This window comes from Triticum urartu, chromosome 3A, assembly GCF_056163025.1.
Source record: "Triticum urartu cultivar PI428250 chromosome 3A, HENAU_Tu73, whole genome shotgun sequence".
Classification (NCBI taxonomy): Eukaryota; Viridiplantae; Streptophyta; class Magnoliopsida; order Poales; family Poaceae; genus Triticum; species Triticum urartu.
The window spans coordinates 9,868,548-9,886,748 of record NC_141875.1 but is presented as its reverse complement, the minus strand read 5'-3'; the positions used below and the strand labels follow the sequence as shown (position 1 = coordinate 9,886,748).

Below are 18,201 nucleotides of genomic sequence, written 5' to 3'. Positions count from 1 at the left end.
TGGCTTGGCGGTGCTGGTGGCCGGCGGCGCCCGCTTGGCCCAGATCTAGGCCCTTTCGGGCTCCATCTGGGCTAGGGTGGGCCGGCGACTCGGTGTGCGGCGACGCTGCTCCCTGGTTGGTGGCGAAGAGGCGGTGGTCTGCGGGCGGTGGCGGCTTCGTAGGCCGGCGAGCTGCAGCGTGATGGCAGGGGCTGTCCGGACTCTTTTGGGTCCGGCCGGGCCTCGACGCCTGGTAAGCCCCTTGTCCGTGCGTCTGGTCGGCTCCATGCTGGCGGTGGTGGTTGTCCCCTCACGTCGACGATGTTGCGGATGCCCCCGAGGCCACTATCTCTTCTCCCTCCCTCCAAGTCTCGTGTCGGTGACCTCTGGGAGACGGCGAAGTTGATTCGGTGACCATGATGGCACATGTTGGTGGGCGGCGTGATGGGCGGTGCACGATGATTCGTCTGGGGTGGTGGGGGGGGGGTTTGGGTTGGGAGAAATCTCTGGCGGCTCGTCCGACCCCGATGTGGTGACGCCTGTGGGTGCCGTCGAACCTTCCAGAAGGGCGTCGGGTACACCCCTTCAACCCATGCCCCCCCTCCCCCCCCCCCCCGCGCGCGCGCGTACAGGGGGAAACCCTAGGACTAGTCCGGGCAACAGCAGCGTCGTCCGCGCCTCCTTCTTGAAGGTGTTGCTTGGTACGCGGCGCTTCAGAGTGTTGGGATCGTGGTGGTACTTCTTTAGAGGGTGCAGCGGTCACTGGTCATCTTCGTTTCGTTAATCTGCCGTTGTTGGCATTTATTTCTTTTTCTTTCTTCTTTGTTTTTCTTTGGGTTTGTTTGTGTTGCGGCCCGAGCACCTATTGTTGGATGTACCGGTGGTTGCTTTGTAATACAAAGCGGGGAAACCCTTTTTCTCAAGAGACGAATATGTGTGGATCGTGCGACCGGCGTGTACTGTAGCGTATATCACAGGCCGAGCCGCTATCAGATTAATGTGTTGTGGGCTTTGATTTAGCCTTTTTTGTTTGCACGATTGTAATTGGGCTGACTCTTTGGGCTTGTGGTGCAGCTTCCTGGCGGTTGGGCTGGTGTCAATCGATTTTTCTAGATGGGGTCAAAGACAAAATTGGTTAAGCATGCTAGTTGAAAAGTCAAACAGCACTGGTGTCAACTGACACCAGCGGTTGAACGTGAGCTCCGTCCCCTCATGAGAAGTGAGGCCACCGTCGTCCAGAATACAATCAGCCACGACGGCATCAGACTTTTTTTTTGAACCTCAAATATTGTTCTACAGTATTTTCAAATATAACTAAAGAAAATATGTACGTGCAGCATATGTGGCTGAGATCAAGCATCTTATGATGGTGGATCGAGCGCTGCCCTTTAAAGAACTATTTGATGCACATCCGCACACAAAAGATTGGTTTCGGAAATTTAAATATAATAACTAAAGAAAAGCGGGGAAAAGAGAGCGGACGCACGTGCCAGCCGCGTGCTTCATCTTTTTCTTTTTTTTTGCAGGTGTGCCGCGTGCTTCATCCCCGTTCCCGTGATTATTAACCAGGTTACCCGCGTGCTTCATCTTTTTCTTTTTTTTTTGCGGGTGTGCCGCGTGCTTCATCCCCGTTCCCGTGATTGTTAACCAGGTTACTCATGTGTCCGCGGCAGAATCAGACACGTGTTTTCCGTGCTATTGCAGCCAGCGTCACGTGCAGGCTACAGTACTACCGCTGGGCTGCAGGTGAGGCCACACCCCAGCCACAGTGCACGTTCGTTGAGCTAGCCTGGTAGTTGCTGGCCAAGCCTTGTGTAGTCTTATCTTATAGTTGTAGCAGCAGCATGTTAGACGAACTTGCATGCACGCGCTGAACGAGGTAAATGAAAACAAAATGCATTCCAGTGGGGCCGGTTGATGGATGGATAATGCCGGTATGGATCAGCATCAGCTAGATCGAGTAGCTCTACATCTTATCCACTACGGTACTACGTACGTTGCAACCATTGGACGCCCTGCTTGGCTGCTTAGTATACTTGGCGGATGTATGTGATGTACCTAACAACCGAGTAAGTTACGGTCAATCCTCGTACGCCCATGAAGAAGAGGGAAATTCAAACGATCGAGCAGGAAGAAGCCCGGTAATAGCGCCGCCATTAGAGGATGCTAGCAAGTACTTAACCACCCCTAATCGGATGCTTGCTATAGCTACGTCTTGCTGTGTTTAGTGCTGACTACTGCGATCTGCATGCATATGGCTTCCCCTGTAGTACTACGTGCTAATGTGGCTTGCCAGCTCCTCGGCGTACTCTTCCTCTTCCTCCTCGACGGTGCCGCCGCCGCCGCATCTGTGCCACCGCCGCCATCGCTGGTGACGGCCAACGTTGGGGTGATACTGGACCTGGCGACGGAGCTGGGGAAGAAGAGCCTTCTCAGCATGGAGATGGCGCTGCACGACTTCTATGCCACGCACCCCAGCTACACCACCAGGGTCAAGCTCCACGTCAGGGACTCACACCAAGACGTCGTCACCGCCGCATCTGCAGGTACGTACTCCTATATACGCCTACGTACTCGCGCGCATTGAATTGTCTGGTCATCTTGCATGCATGCATGTACGCATGTATCCTCTTTGAATAACATTAGTATGCATACAAGGTCTAGAAGAACTAGTACTAGTTATAATCTTGGAGTAGATCAAAACCAGCATTTTATGTCACGAAGAGATGAGAACAAAACTTATCGTGAAGCCATCTCTAGCTAGTAACCATGCCCACAAGACTAAATCACACAATTAATTAAAGGATTTTGCAAAAATACCACTCCTTCTATCTCATAATATAAGACGCTTTTTTGACACTACACCAGTGTCAAAAAACATCTTACATTATAGGACAGAGGGAGTAATAATTAAAACATGACATATACTACTATAATGAAGATTTTCTTGGATGCCAAAGGCCTTATCTTAGGCAACAGTAAGAAAATTGTACTTACTAAGAGAAAATTAACGTCACCCAGGCTATATGAACTAAACAATCATGTTTATATTCCTATAATTTCCCAAAATGCCCAACTGGTAACCCTCGTACTCCTGGTGAGTGGCGGAAGCTTATATAGGTGGTTTATATTATTGTTAAAGATCGATCTACCCCATCAACGAATTGGGACAGTAATCTCGTGGAATCGCCGTGAGAGGAATGCTTCTTATTTCATCCAGAGATTCAGTTACAAGTGTTACGGCCTGCGCCATCTTCCTATTTGCCACCAGAGCAGCTAGCTTTCTTTTATAGACAAAGAATCCTATGTATTCATGAATTGAACACATTAAATCCAACTGAAGAAACTGAAACACCCATGTGTACAACAAAGATCTATGATACAACCAAAAGTTACATGTAAGTTCTTCTAAGTCGCTGCCTCTAGCTCCATCTTTTGTAACTTGACTTCTCTCCGAGGCTCCAGTGAAGAAAACTATAAATGAAAAGGGCTAAACCTAAACAAACTTGACTCACATAGTATGTATTAAAAAGCCGCATGATCTTCCACCCAAAAAGGTGAGAAACCTGTGGAACCACTGTTTCGTTGCCGGAGGCACAAAAAGTGAAACTGAAGAAAAACCCGATCGAACCAAACTCATCAAACCTGGCACCAACACCTTCTTGACAAGCTGAAGCACCAGACGATAACGAATGAAAAAAACAGTGTGCTATGGTAAAATAGAGTGGCCCTTAAAATACGCTATTTGAGTGTTATATTATGTTGTAGCGTGCTATTAGCGAGACAATGCACATTGATTCATTTAGCGAAGCATTCCTCATAATGCTATAGCATTGCTAGTAGAGGCGCTATAACGCGTTATTTTTTTCAACTGACGATAACCCACCAGATCCATAGCCGACAATGTGTGTCGTGTAGACAAAGATGGTCACAACTAGAATTAGTGAGACTGGGTCATGGCACTTTTATTTCATGTGACGTTGCCTCCACCTTCAGGCCACCGCCACCTATGTACCATAACGTAGACTGCACTCCAACGTGTATCTATGGTCCCAGCATCTCCTGTTACCGAAGTAGCTATAGGGGACGTGGGGAACTAAAGGAAACGGAGGCAAGAAATGGAGCTTCCCTCCAGTGGCTAGGGTTTATGTCATGCAATCAGACTCCTTTTCAGTTTGTTAGGCACACTTGAGAGCGCTTAGCGATTGCATGTAGTTCGGGCATGGTTGCACATGGTGGGCTTCCGTACGCTGAACTTCGTTTGAGTTATGTGTCACCATGTTGGACTTGGGAATCAAAAGGAAAAAAATAGTTTGCACTATTATAAAATCATGTGTTTTACAAAGTATAGTTTCCATTCAAAAAATGAAAGAAATGAAATATTGCCCGGATATGTACATCACAAATGGTACGTTATATAGTATTATACCATTTTATTTGCTTTCGTTTGTTAGTCCCATCCTTTTTCCATCACCGTTTTGGTCCATGCATTCAACTCCACTCTTGCCCGAATAACACATGAGAAGCCAATTAGAAAAAGATCACAGAAAATACAAGTTGTTATTGGCTCTTAGTTTTCCATAATTTTTGAAGTGCATGTCTCCAGTATTTTTACCACACATCCAGATTTCATTACACTTTACTGAAAGTTGATAATTCTTTTGCCTTGCAGCAATAGATCTCATCGATAACAAAAAGGTTGGGGTTGTCATCGGTCCACAGAATACTTTACAAGCAGAATTCTTGACCTACCTAGCGAACAAAACCAAGGTTCCCTTCATCACCTCATCTGCAACAGGTGATACAATTACTCAATGTCATGCTCCGTACTTCCTTCATGCTTGTGTCAAGGGCTCTTCCCAAGCAGCTTCGATTGCTGCCTTTATTAAGGCATATGGCTGGAAAAATGTTGTTCTGGTCCATGAGGACAACAATCATGGTCTCAGCATTCTCCCTTCCATTACTAGTGCTCTTGAGGCCATTGACGTCCATGTCATTAACCATTCTGCCATCCCTACTACTTCCCCTGATTACCGAATTGATGTGGAACTATACAAGCTGAAGACCATGCAAACACGTGTATTCATCGTTCATATGTTGCCAGCCGATGCTTCCCGCCTATTTGCTCGAGCTTCAACAATCGGTATGATGACTGAAGGGTATGTATGGATTGTCACAGATGACATCAGTAATGCCCTTGATGTGCTTCCCCAACATACCATTGAAACCATGCAGGGTGTTGTCGGTTTCCGGCCATATGTAGCAAAGACTACGAGGATCAATGGTTTCATGGCTCGGTTTGTCACTCAATACAGATCCACATACCATATAGACCCCGATGTTCGGGTGGCAAAACCAACCATCTTCCAATACTGGTCATATGATTTGTTATGGGCAATAGCATCTGCAACAGAGAAAGCTAAGAGGTTCAGATCCTTACAACTAAGGTCTAAACTAGGGAATATGGACAAGTTAGTAGATGATCTCCAAGCATCTCCTGCTGAACCAGAACTCCTCACTTACATAATGGATGGGGAATATGAAGGATTGGCTGGGAGATTCATGTTTGTTGATAGGCACTTGCCAGTTCCAACATATGAGATTGTCAATGTGATTGAAGAGGAAATTAGACGCATTGGCTTTTGGAACCTTGGTAACGGTCTTTCAGCGTTTCTTAACTCTAGCACTAGGCCTGGCCAAGCTAAACATACGACAAGGGCGGATCAAGTCACGAGAACAGTTATTTGGCCAGGAAATTCAATAACAGTGCCCAGAGGATGGGGCTTCCCTGAAAATGGAACGACACTCCAGATTGGTGTGCCCGTGAGACGGGATTCTGAGGTCTTTGTGCATGTTGAGACCAATCCTAGCTCTAGTATACCAATTGTCAAAGGCTACAGCATTGATGTCTTTGAGGCTGCTGTGAAGAAACTGCCGTATGGGCTACGCTACCGGTACATTCCGTATGACTGTTCAGATTCTTATGACACACTAGTATCACAGGTTTATTTCAAGGTTAGCCCTGATTATTCTATATTCTCAACAAACTTCTTTTGTTTTGAATTTTAAACAGTCTTCATTTAATAGTAACACATTTTTCTCTCTATTTTCATGTTTGGGTCGTAGAAATTTGATGCAGTAGTGGGTGATGTGACAATTATCGCCAATCGAACTAGGTATGTGGACTTCACAGTTCCGTACACAGATTCTGGTGTGTCGATGCTTGTTCTAGCTAGTAAAGATGAGGATGAACCAGCCATGTGGGTCTTCTTAGAGCCACTAACGAAGGACCTCTGGATTGCTATAATACTTTTTATGTTATTCACTGGCCTAATTGTGTGGATGATTGAAAAGCCTATAAATGATGAATTAAGGGGTTCCAAATGGAAACAGTTCAACGCTGCTTTCTACTTCGCATTCTTCACTGGGACTTCTATGCATGGTATGTACTTATAATCGGCCTAATTTGCTCTTTTCAAATTCGCAAACTTTGTTTACCTTTATACTATAAACTCCAACTTACTTTATACTATGGACTCCAACTTACAGACTCTACTAACATTTCAGGGACAGATCAAAAGTTCAAAAGCCTCCAATCAAAAGTTATTGTGGTATCCTGGTGCTTCGTAATGGTAATTATAGTGCAGAGTTACACGGCAAGCTTGTCGTCCATTTTAACTGCAAAGAAGCTCCCACCTTTAATTACAGACCCAAGGCAACTTTTACAGAATGATGATAATGTTGGGTATCAGAGTGGCTCATTTGTGCACTCAATGTTGAGGAGGCTCCAATTTGAGGAGCCGCGGATAAAAGCTTTTAGAACACATGAGGAATATGCAAAAGCATTGAGGTCTGGATCAAAGAATGAAGGGGTATCTGCCATCTTCGATGAAACACCATACATAAATTCTTTCCTCTTGGAGTACGGAAAAGAGTTCCGAAAGGTTGGTCCCATTGACAAGACGGCCGGTTTTGGCTTTGTAAGTTGCTGCTACAACCTATGCTCAAGTTTTGGAGCTTGCTAACTTGGCTTTACCGTGCCTAATATGTTGCACCTTTGTACAGGTTTTCCCTAAAGGCTCTCCATTGGTGGATGATCTTTCCAAGGCCGTGTTAAATTTGATAGAAGGGTCTGAAGGTTCTAGTATTGAGAAGAAGTGGTTCAAGGATTCAATCTTGTCACCGGACTATGGAAGTCTGGAAGCTGGCTCCCCACGCCTCAGTTCACGGAGCTTTGCGGGTCTCTTCATCATCAATGGATGCGTTTTAGGATTGATGGTCGTAATAAACTTGTTGAGGCGTGCTTATGCAAAATATATTGCAAAAGGAAGTAGTCCTTGTGCTAGTGATGGTGGGGCACAACGTCCGCTGGATGGTGAGGCGTGCTCTTCTTGCAGTGACGAGTCACAGAACTCTCCGATATCCTTGATAGTGGAGTTGGCAGACGCAGTGGCGAAGGCCAGCTCCATGTAGTAGTGGGCAAGTGCTTGCGACAATCCCATTTTAATGGTCTCGACTCAACGAGAATTGCATTTGATAGTTGATACTCGAAAATGAAAATACGTTGTGACTGGTTTAGCACCAAACATCTTGTCACAAGGCGAGAGATTGATGTCCATTGAGATAAACCGCACAACCTCACGCCTGAGAACTCTAATACCTAGGACGCACGTCAACAAAAAGCTAGCGATTCAGCTTGGTCATGTACAAAGCTAGCTCAAATCATGTACAAAGCTTGATTCGTATGGGAATCCCGCGGTCGATCTGCCTGACATTCACAGACGACATTTGCGTCTAACACAATAGCTAGCCTAAATTCGAATATTCGATTATGAGCTCAGGCTTAGCTGCTCCTCAAATCAAACCAGTCAACTCATGTCGATGTGCACCCTTGATTGTATTCTCGGAGCAAGTACAACAAGTTGACATAAACAGGCTATACGGATTATATAGTATTATATCTTTGCTTATTTGAAGGAGAGAAAAGAAAAGAGAGAAGATAAGCGGTTTTCAAAGTTATTAGCCAGCTCTAGCACGAGCCCCATGACACTATGTAAGGGTGTAAAGTGGACCAACTATTTATAAAATATTATATATTTAAAACTTGTTATTGTATATATCGACTATTAGGTTGGCTCCATATGACATTTCACTTTATAACTGAGTGTTGGCTATATTATTAACCATGGTCTCAGCCCTATTACAGCTTTATCGTCTTTAAACAATATGATGCGCCTGAGTGCATTAATTGCAACGGGAGGCAACAGACTGCACGGGGAACAAGCTGCAAGCGCACGGCTTGGAGCATCTCTAGCAGATTCTATAAAAGCGATCTAACCTTGATATTTATGGTACAAGCTGAAAAAAACACGCCCCGAATAGATCCCATAAAACAACATACCCCGTAAAAATTTATACAGGCTCGCCTATATTCGAGTCCCAATTATTTATATCTAGTGGATTTCAGCAGTTTTTTGGAGGATCTCATAAACCGGTCAACGCCGGAGCAGGGGGTCTCACGACGCCGCACATGAGCAGCGAGCAGGCGGAGGAGCTTGCCAGCGGCCGGCCGGAGCATCGCCGGAGCACGCGCCGGGCTGGAGTGTCACTGGGGCATCACCGGAGCATCACCGGAGTGTCGCCGGAGCAGGCAGCGGGCCATCAGGCGGCAGGCCGAAGCGGCGCCATTATGGCCGGCCAGAGTTCGAGTTCATCCGTGCATGCTTCCCGAGGAAGAACCGTGAGGAGAAAAAAATAAAAATAAAAACGTTTACGATACATGTTTACAGGATATGTTCCGTCCAAGGCTTCTGGCCGGCCGGAGTTCGAGTTCATCCATGCATGCGTCCGGGGAAGAAGCGTGAGGAGAAAAAATAAAAATAAAAATGTTTACGGTACAGGTTTATGGGATATGTTCCGTCCGATGCCTCGCGATACCGTAAAATCGTTTTAGAAGAGCCTGTATATCATTTTTTTACAGGTGGTGCTTTACGGGATCTACTAGAGATGCTTTTAGTTATTTTTCTGTGCCAACCTTTATCTTCTCTTACACGCAAAAAAAACTTTATCTTCTCTTTTCTCATGGTCCCTCTGCGGCTCCCTCGCTTGTCACGAATGTTCTGCACTCCACCAACGCTTGTATCTTCGGTAGTCTTGGTGCAATTTTGTCCTCCCATGCTTAGTATTCCCTTCATTTCTAAATATAAGTCTTTTTGAAGATTCCAATTGAGATTACATATGAAGCAAAATAAGTGAACGCACACTCTAAAATATGTCCTGACAAATGCCACACGAACTATCGTCTGGTACGAGAAGCTACATTTGTCAGGTGGTATGTGCTGGAAACCGATACTGCATATTTTTCATCTTGGGTCTGACATTATAAATTCACATAAGTTTTCACTAGAACAGATCACACTGTACTTCAAATAAGCCTACTTAGTTCTTCAAGTACAAACTGACATAAGCCTAGTAATGGCAGGGCACCCCTATATCCCGCCTTCGGCGAGTCCAGCTTCCGACTAGCTAAAGGGACAAGAGAGAGGGGCCGGCCCCTGCGTGGGGCAGGCCACAGGCTCTTTTTTCTGGGGGGGTTTTCTATTTTTTTTTATTTTTTGCTTCTTTTTTTATATAATTTTAAAATATTCTAAATATGTATTACAAAAAACACTCTACAAAACACATTTGAAAAATGAAGAACAAGTGTCAAGAAATGTTAATCAAACATTCAGAAAAATGTTGAATGTGTATAGAAAAATTGTCAGCCATGTATTGAAAAAATGATATTTTTTATCATGTATATGAAAATGTAATCAATCATTTTGAAAAAATAATATTGAACAAGTATTTGAAAAATGTTAATCAAGAATTTGAGAAATGTTAAATGTGTATAGATAATATGTTGACCATGTATTAGAGAAATGATTAAAAAATTAACCATTTAGATAAAATGTTAATCAAGCATTTGAAAAATTAATGTTGCACAAGTATTTGGAAAATGTCAATCAAGCAGTTGGAAAATGTTAAATGTGTATTGAAAAAATGTAAATCATGTATTGAAAAAATGTCTATTAAAAAATGATAAAAAATTTTGTTCATGTACATAAAAATGTTAATGAAGAATTTATACAATGTTAATCAAGAATTTAGAAAATATTAAATGTGTATATAAAAAATATTGACCGCGTATTCAAAATTATTTTATATTTTCATTTGAAAACTATTAATCAAGCATTTAAAAAAGTATAAAATATATAGAAAAAATATTGACCATATATTAAAAAATGTTAATCTTGTATTTCAAAATATTAATCAAGCATTTGAAAAATATAAAAAATGTGTTTAATTTCTATTGGAAAAATCTTAGACCTGTATTAGAAAAATGTTGTTGACATATAAAAAAATGTGAAATAATAACCAAAAGAACAAATAAAATGAAAAAAAGAAAAGAAGAACAAAAAGGAAAAGAAACAAAATGCAAAAGGAATGAAAAAACGGAGAAGAAAACAAAAAGAAACAAAATGAAAGGAAAAAAGCTCCGAAGAAAGCTGACTCAAATCGCCTCAAGTGGGAGGCGCGCCCCTCATTCTTACCTCAAATGGGAACTGGGCGGAGTAGCAGCTCTCGCGATTTCCTTGGAGAGAAGGGATTGATCCCTACTTCTCACTAATTGAGGATTGCTTCGTCCAAAGGCCACTCCATCTTCTCATATTGCAGCAAGTGGCACACTGCATGTGCATCATTTGTCGTAACCTGTGAGTTTTCTTTTTTTTGTAGATCCGTTTATTCAAAATATTTTATAGCTTAGATCGTGTGCTCAAATCTCGAACCATTTTCACCGTTCGATTCCTCGCTTCGACATCTTCAAAGCTAGATCCCATATTGAAAGGTTTTGATGAACTTTTTTTTCATGAAAAAACCGAGCGAAACAAAACTGTGCCTTTCGCGAAAAATAAAAAATGAAACGCATTTTTTTAGTTTCCGAGAGGCATTGCCTCTCCCAGAAGCAAATATGTACCTCTCGTGGGAGGAAAAAAAGAAAATAAGTTTTTTACCATCTTCGAGAAGCAAGGTCGTGCTTCTCGTGTAAGCAAATCCGTGCCCCTCACGAAAGTAAAACATGTCTCTCACAGAAGAAAAAAATCACATTTTTTCTGTTTCCAAGAGGCATGGCCGTGCCTATCCGAGAGGAAAGAAACATGTTTTTTCGTTTTGGAGAGGCAGGGCCGTGCCTCTCGCGTAAGCAAGTCTATGCCTCTTGCGGAAATAAAACCGCGCCTCTCGCAGAAGAAATAAAAACAAACATGTATATTTTTTCCGTTTCTGAGAGGCACGGCCATGCCTTTCATAGAAGCAAAACCGTGCCTCTCGTGGAAGAAAAAAAATCAAAACATGTTTTTTTTCGTTTCCAATCATAGCTCTCGCGGAAGCAAATTCGTGCCTCTTGTGGAAGCAAAAAATAAATGAAAACGCATTTTTTGTGCAAAATATTTTTTTTCTGATTTTTTTTCTAAAAGCTAAAAGAGACCGAGGAAGAACCGAAAAGCCAAAAAAATCATTTACAAAGCTGAAAACGCGTGGGAAAAATAAAAATAAAAACAAAAATCAATGAAGTCGCCCAGAGCGCGACACGTGACATAGGTCTTCAATGAGCGCTCCATAATTAGTTGCTCCCTATAAGCAAGATATAGACGCCCCGTGCTGGGCCGGCTCTTTTAGCTCGCATGCCATCCTCGAGCCGTGTCGTAACAGACCTTGGTAGCGTGTTGGCTCATATGGCTAGGTCTGGATCATAGCACTTGGTGGGTAGAGGGCAGAACCTTTTACCGGATCAAATGAACCGTACAGAGCTATTAATATAACGCTGCATGGGTAGACCTTGGTGGGTAGTGGAGACCCACGCATCAATCAACTGCGCGGAGATCACAAAATTTTGCTCCCTTTTAACAAAAATGTTTAACCAATTTTCTCTTAATAAAGACTAGTTGAGCACAGTACTTTCTTCGGCCCACATCTACGCATGGAAGTATAGTTGCACGACTATGTTTTTTCACATAGTATGCTTCACGAAAGAAAAACAAAAAAAAAATGATGTATTGTGTTTTCACGAAAACTAAGAGTAAACCACGCAAAATTCAAAAACCATAAAGAAATTCCCAAAAAACATGCAAAAAAATGAAAAGAAACAAGCCCCGCCTCGCAACATTTTGGGCCGACCCATCTTGCTCGTTTCAGGTTTTGGGAACATTCTAGAACCTTCCCAAGCCATTTTTTCTTCTTTTTCCTTCTTTTATCTTTTTATTTTATTTTTTTCCTTGTTCCTTTTTGCTTTCTATTTTTACATTTACATTTGCCATCTCCCTTTTTCATTTTTTAGTATGTTCTTTTTCAAAAATAAATTCCAACTTTATGAGCATTTTCGTAAAGTAGGGAACATTTTTTTCAAATCTGTGAATATTTTTTGAATTCGAACCTTTTTTATATCAATGAACATTATTTGAAATTCAATTTCATTCATCAAAATCAAAAAATGTTCATTGTATTAAATAAAGTTCGTAATTATTTTCAAAATGATCATCAATTTCGGAAATATTCATCAAATTGAAAAGGTTCTAGAATTCAAAATGTGTTCATAGAAATCAAATAATGTTCGTAAATTTTTAAAATTATCATTATAATAAAAAATGTTCATCGTATTTAGAAAATGTTTTTGAATTCAAAATTGTTCATTAAATATGAATTTTTTTTCATAAAGTTTAAATTTTGTTCATCAAAACTAAAAATGTTCATTCATCAAAATTAAAAACCAGTTGCTTATTGCTGGTTCAGAAAAACCAGTTGTGGTTTGAGGAAACTGGCTCCTCGGTTTTTATGGATTAGAACAACTTACTTTAAGAAAATACTCATCGATTTTAAAAAAACATGCTTTTTGTGAAAAAAATATCCAAATTTTGGAAAAAGTTTATGATTTTGAATTTTTTGCATTTTTCTAAAATATCATTAACTTGAAAAAGGTTCGTGAATTTGAAAAATGTTCAAAATTTTGAAATAGAATTTTTGGATTTTATATAAAAATCATGTACATTTCGATAGTTCATGGATTTGGAAAATTTTAGCGGGTTGAAAAAGAGTGTTGAATTTGAAAAAAATAACGTGCATTTGAAAACATTCATGCACTTTTAATAGTATCCCGCATTTGAAAAAAGTTCATGAGCTTAAAAAACTTTACAAATTTGAAAAAAGTTGACAAAATAAAAAATGAATACAAAAAAGTAAAGAAAAAGAAATAACTATAGAAAAACCGGCCTAACAAACACAGAAAAACGAATCAGGAAACACACACAAGAAAACCAGCTGGAAGCATCCAGAAGCTTCCCAAACCCGGAGGGTTACATGGGCCGGCCCATAGTAAACGGCGCATTGAGCATCGAATACGATTTCGCGCATTGAGCATCCTGCCGAGTTTTCCTTGTTGAGGCGACCCTGCCGAGGATCACGGCAAGACAATGAGTAGAGTGACCAGAGTATCCTTGTGTGGATGCAACCGATTTGATTTGGTTGACATTGAAGTGGTTACGTTAAAAAAATGTAAATATTTGTAGAAATGCTGCGGTCATCGCACCAGCATACAAAAATTAGGCAAGGATAAATGGGAAGTTCAGCAACTGCACGTACATTCACATATACTCCCTCCGTCCCGTAATTCTTGTCGCGGGCGCAGTACAGTGGAGTTTTTGCAAAAAACACCTCGTAATTTTAAAAACAGTAGCAAACAAGTACGTCTCCTTCTGCTTCCTCCGTCCGGCGCCCGCGAGTCGCCAGGGGCAGGGGCCGGCGCCGTGGGATCCCTCCGCCGCGCTGGAGATTCTGGCGCTCGCAACTCACCCACAACCACCCACCGCCGCTCACTCGCCACCAGCTGCCCGCCGATTCCGCCATCCATCGCCGTGACCGCCAGGCCAGCTGGTCCTCGATCCGCACGCGACCACCTGCCGGCGCCCAGCTGCGTGATTCTGCCACCCACAACTGCGCCGCCGCCCACCTGCGCGACCAGCCACTGCGGCGCCGCCCACCAGCACCTGCAACGCCGCCAACCTCCGCGATTCCGCCGCAATCTTTCCCCGCGCCCCGTCTCTGGGAGACTCCGATCGCCGGCCCAGCCTCTCCTTCCCTGCCGGCTCCTTCCTCGTCGGCTGTGCTACTGAGGTAGTCTTTCCCCGCCGTCTCCTTCCTCGCCGTCGACGCCTACTACTGCTGCTGCCCCGCACTGACGCCTACTGCTGCTGCTGCTGCTAGGTAGGTAGTCCTGCAAAATTGGTAATGTTAGATTTGGAAACATTCAATCAGGAAGATTTTGTTAATTCTAGAAACATTCAATCATGTTAATTATGGAAACATTAAATCAGGAAATGAGATTTTGTTAATTTTGGAAACAATTCAACCATGTTAATTTCGGGAACATTCAATCAGACAAAATTTTGGCAACTGGAATTATTACGGCATGGATTGTGGACTCTCACGATCATCATCAATGTTTAGGTTCTAAAAATGTTCAACCAGACAGCATGGGTTATGAACTTGAACTAGTTACAATGATTTGAATCTTGCACTAGTTACAATGAACTTGTTATACTGAAGATCAATCCAAGAAGATGGCATCGGCTTGCCGTGATGAAAGAGAAAACAGAGCACCAAAAAAAAAGAAACGTTTCTTTTCTTTTATGAAAGGGGCCTGTTTCTCCATTTGTATCGCCAAATTTTGCGAGAATCATACTGTATCCGGGAGGGGTAATGTGCTCACTGTTAGTGCCCTGCTGTAGCACATGCTCACCTTGTGAATTCAGCTCACACAGCCAAGATTAACTTAGTAAATTCAGTTAAAGATGCATTTCGTCAATTGATTTGCTTAATACAGCGAGCCCTTTATTTAGTCAGTAATCTTAGAGCAATTTTACTGTCATGTTTACTGAATCTAAATCACATGAGTACTACTGATTATTCACTTCACAAGGTTACCTAGTACTCCATCAAAAACAGAATCAAAGATGGCATGGCATGCTTGATGTGATGTTACTAATCTTTGTGCCATAATCTTTCCATTTTAGAAATGCACTAATTAAATTTCTAAAATGAAGCTATAGATATACAGTGTTCTGTTTTGACAGTAGCTAGGTACTGTAAATAGGATAGCTGAAGTTTCAGAACAAAGAAGGAAGAAGTAGGAGTAGTCACTATAATTTCAGTTAACTGGAAACAACAACTCTGCAAGTTGAGGTTTAATTTACAAGTGGATATTTATTGCCTATGATCTGTAGGCAAGTTTTCTGTGTTTTTGTAGGCAAGTTCACAGTGCAAATGATCAGTGATTTTAACAGGCAAGTTCACAATGATCTATAGGCACCTGAAAGTGTGTCAGGACCATTTGGAATTATTTGGATTTATTTGGAATTACCGGAATTATTTGATCCACAGCCCCTTCCATCTAGTTGGGAATGAACCTAACTTCTATTAAATGGACAATTTGGTTACAGTTCGATATTGAGCTAGTGAACAAGCAGACAATTTGGATCAAACTACACTCTCCTCTCATCTGCTCTGCTCCAGTCCACCATCATGGGAAGAAAGAAAGGCCAAGATGCCCATGTTGTTGCTCAAGTCCACCATCATGGGAAATTATAGACTGTCTCATACAGTAAAATTATGGAGCTGGATCTGATCTCCAATTTTGACAGTAAAATTCAGTACAGATGATATTCCTGAACCCCATATACCTAAGTATGATACCTCATGGATTGTCCTAAATACTCCCTGTCAATAATTATGCTACTAAATGATTGGGAACCATTTCTTTTGGTGCACAGTTAAAAAAAATGACAGTACAAGAAGATCTTCAGTACTCCAATTTCTTTCAGTTTCGGCAGCTTATTTTCAGTTTCAAAATGGAAAATACTCCAATTTTACAAACTGAAAATAGCCTCACCTAGATTGCTGTGAATTGTCAAGACAAGAGTACCCTGTACCAATAAGCCTACATATCAACATGTGTATCAACTCTTTTGGCAATAATTTTGTTGATCAACAAGGTCTGAAGAACCTGTACTGTACTGTTCCTAATTTTGTTCACACATGATAAATCCAGGTCATAAAAATTGCTTAGGCATACAGTACACAGGGACAATTAACAGCATTACTCCGCAATCTGAAGATCAATTAACTGTATGCACACACCATGATGGATTGGAATTCTTTCTGAAATCAACAGGAGTTGGACCACAAACAGCAGCAAATCACTTAACAGCATTACTCCATGATGCTTCACCAACAGAGGCACAGGGATGTGGACGACTGACCTCCTGCAGTTCTTCAATTTCACCGCCGTCGTCGTCCCCTGTTGCCGCCGGCCAGGCGGGCCAGCACGGCGGACGCGGAGGCGCCCTTGTAGTTGTGGTCGCCCGCTCCAGGACGCGTTGGTCGGCTTCGACGCCCTGGCATACGCGACGCCGACGAGCTCCGCCGTAGACACCTCTCCAGTGGCCCACGGCAGCTTGTTGTGGTTGACCTTGACCGTGCCGTGCATCGCCACCACCCGCTGCCACTCGTCTGGTCCCTTTTTCTCCTCCTGCTCTCCTCTATCATGCCGGCGCCGGTGACCTTTTCCTCCTCCTGCCCTCCCCTCTCGACGGTGGCCAGGATTGGTGGTGGTGGCGGCGAATCGACGGGCAACAAGTGCCGATTTTGCGAAAGGGGATGGGGAAAAGCTTGGAAATTTAGGGATGCAGGAAAGGGGAGCGGGGGAGCTGCGCTGGAGCTGCGCGGGGTAGATGTGGATCCGCGCGGGGTTGCGGTGGAGCTGAGCGGCGGCGCGGTGTGCTCGAGCTACGCGACGTCGCCGGCGTTGCGGGGGAGCTGGTGGAGCTGAGCGAGCAGTTGGAGGAGATAACTGTACCGCGGGTTCGGTCGGATAAACTTGAAGGACTTTTTCGCAAAAATACCGTTGCGACAAGAATTACGGGACGGAGGGAGTATTTTTCTAATTTTACGTTTACCTAATGGCATATTTTGGCAGAACTTAGATGGACATAGAATCAGATAGAACCCAGCAGCACACGGTACAAAGCTAGCAGTACAAAGATTGCAACCCCACTGTAGTTAGTGCACGCCTGAATAATTCACCCGGCTATATCAACATTGATATCAATCAGGTTCAGTAACCTAATAAAGCAGACAACACAGCACAAAATAAAGCACACAACTGCTGAACTACACTGAAACTTAGGCCCTGTTCGGTGACCCTCCGCTCCACAACTCCGGGAGCGGAGTTGGCGGAGCTGCAGTTCAAATCCGAGAAGCTGCGGTTTCCCTGCTCCACAGATTTCGGGAGCGGGTGATTACCGAACAGGGTCTTAATCCTCACATGCCAACTGCCTCACGCATTCTGCAGCTCTGAACAGACCTACTAGTCAAACAATGAGTCACCAAGAACAGTGAGATCATATTTTTCTTCAGATAATGATGGAGTAGAACACTATGCTTGCAACGCGAGACACACGCAGCCAATATGGTACAAACAGTATTTTCAATTATGTGAACATTTTCTTACATTGCATAAATTTCTTTTTAAATGCGCAAACGTGTTTTTGAAATGCGTGAACTTTCTTACATACAATGAAGTTTTATTTATTTTTTGAATGCTGTCAACATTTTTTTAAAATTACCAGAACATTTTTAAAAGTTCCAGGAACAATATTTTTACACTGTGTGAACATTTTTTAAAATTTAAATATAGTTCTTTTCATTCAGAAATGTAAATAAAAGTATTAAAACAAAAATAAAAACAGTGCTCCACTGCACTGTGCTGGCTCAGTAATGAAGCACCTGAGGCGAGAGGGGACTTCCGTCTCGCACGAAGCCAGACAAAGCTAACGAGTAGAGGTTCTGCAGAGTACGATTGGATCGGGCGCTGGCAACGGCAGAGTGCAGTGAGAGGTTCCCTTTCGCAACCCTCCGTCATCGTGTCGCTGGCAAATCTGATCACGCACCAATTGTGCTGTTCAATGATCTCCAAGATGCAAATAGAAAAGTTGGACTTGATAAAATATTTAGATATGAGCAAATGTGGGAGCAGCATGTGAACTTTTTCCCGATGTTACAAACTGAATGGCAGGCCGATGGTCAGTGCAACACAGCCATAGGTTTGGAAGGGAAGTTGAAAAGACTTGCGAG

General features: G+C 42.8%; 2 protein-coding genes across 2 annotated transcripts; one reads left to right on the top strand and one right to left on the bottom strand.

The window, feature by feature from the left end:
- Positions 1-1,637: 1,637 nt before the first annotated feature.
- LOC147977736 (glutamate receptor 2.7-like) lies at positions 1,638-7,452 on the top strand. Its single transcript, XM_087514524.1, has 6 exons — positions 1,638-1,725; positions 2,250-2,525; positions 4,652-5,994; positions 6,106-6,421; positions 6,553-6,959; positions 7,045-7,452. Exons 1-6 carry the CDS (start codon positions 1,638-1,640, stop codon positions 7,450-7,452), a joined length of 2,838 nt encoding a protein of 945 aa, XP_087370650.1.
- Positions 7,453-13,525: 6,073 nt separating this feature from the next.
- On the bottom strand, positions 13,526-17,989 carry LOC147977735 (uncharacterized). The gene is made up of 3 exons (XM_087514523.1): positions 17,854-17,989; positions 16,329-16,953; positions 13,526-14,284 (listed from the first exon to the last, which is right to left on the bottom strand). The coding sequence occupies exons 1-3, from the start codon at positions 17,987-17,989 to the stop codon at positions 14,227-14,229; spliced, it is 819 nt and encodes a 272-aa protein (XP_087370649.1). The 3' UTR covers positions 13,526-14,226.
- Between the last annotated feature and the right edge of the window lie 212 nt (positions 17,990-18,201).

What these genes read in the sequence shown, in the direction of transcription:
- LOC147977736 (XM_087514524.1), top strand. Translation starts at nt 1,638, where the DNA reads ATGTGTCCGCGGCAGAATCAGACACGTGTTTTCCGTGCTATTGCAGCC. An exon ending in CACTGGGACTTCTATGCATG is followed by an intron (nt 6,422 to 6,552) that starts GTATGTACTTAT and finishes TTTCAGGGACAG; the next exon opens with ATCAAAAGTTCAAAAGCCTC. An exon ending in AGACGGCCGGTTTTGGCTTT is followed by an intron (nt 6,960 to 7,044) that starts GTAAGTTGCTGC and finishes ACCTTTGTACAG; the next exon opens with GTTTTCCCTAAAGGCTCTCC.
- LOC147977735 (XM_087514523.1), bottom strand. Translation starts at nt 17,989, where the DNA reads ATGACGGAGGGTTGCGAAAGGGAACCTCTCACTGCACTCTGCCGTTGC. An exon ending in GAAGTCCCCTCTCGCCTCAG is followed by an intron (nt 16,954 to 17,853) that starts GTGCTTCATTAC and finishes TTTGCGAAAAAG; the next exon opens with TCCTTCAAGTTTATCCGACC. An exon ending in AAATTGAAGAACTGCAGGAG is followed by an intron (nt 14,285 to 16,328) that starts GTCAGTCGTCCA and finishes CCAATTTTGCAG; the next exon opens with GACTACCTACCTAGCAGCAG.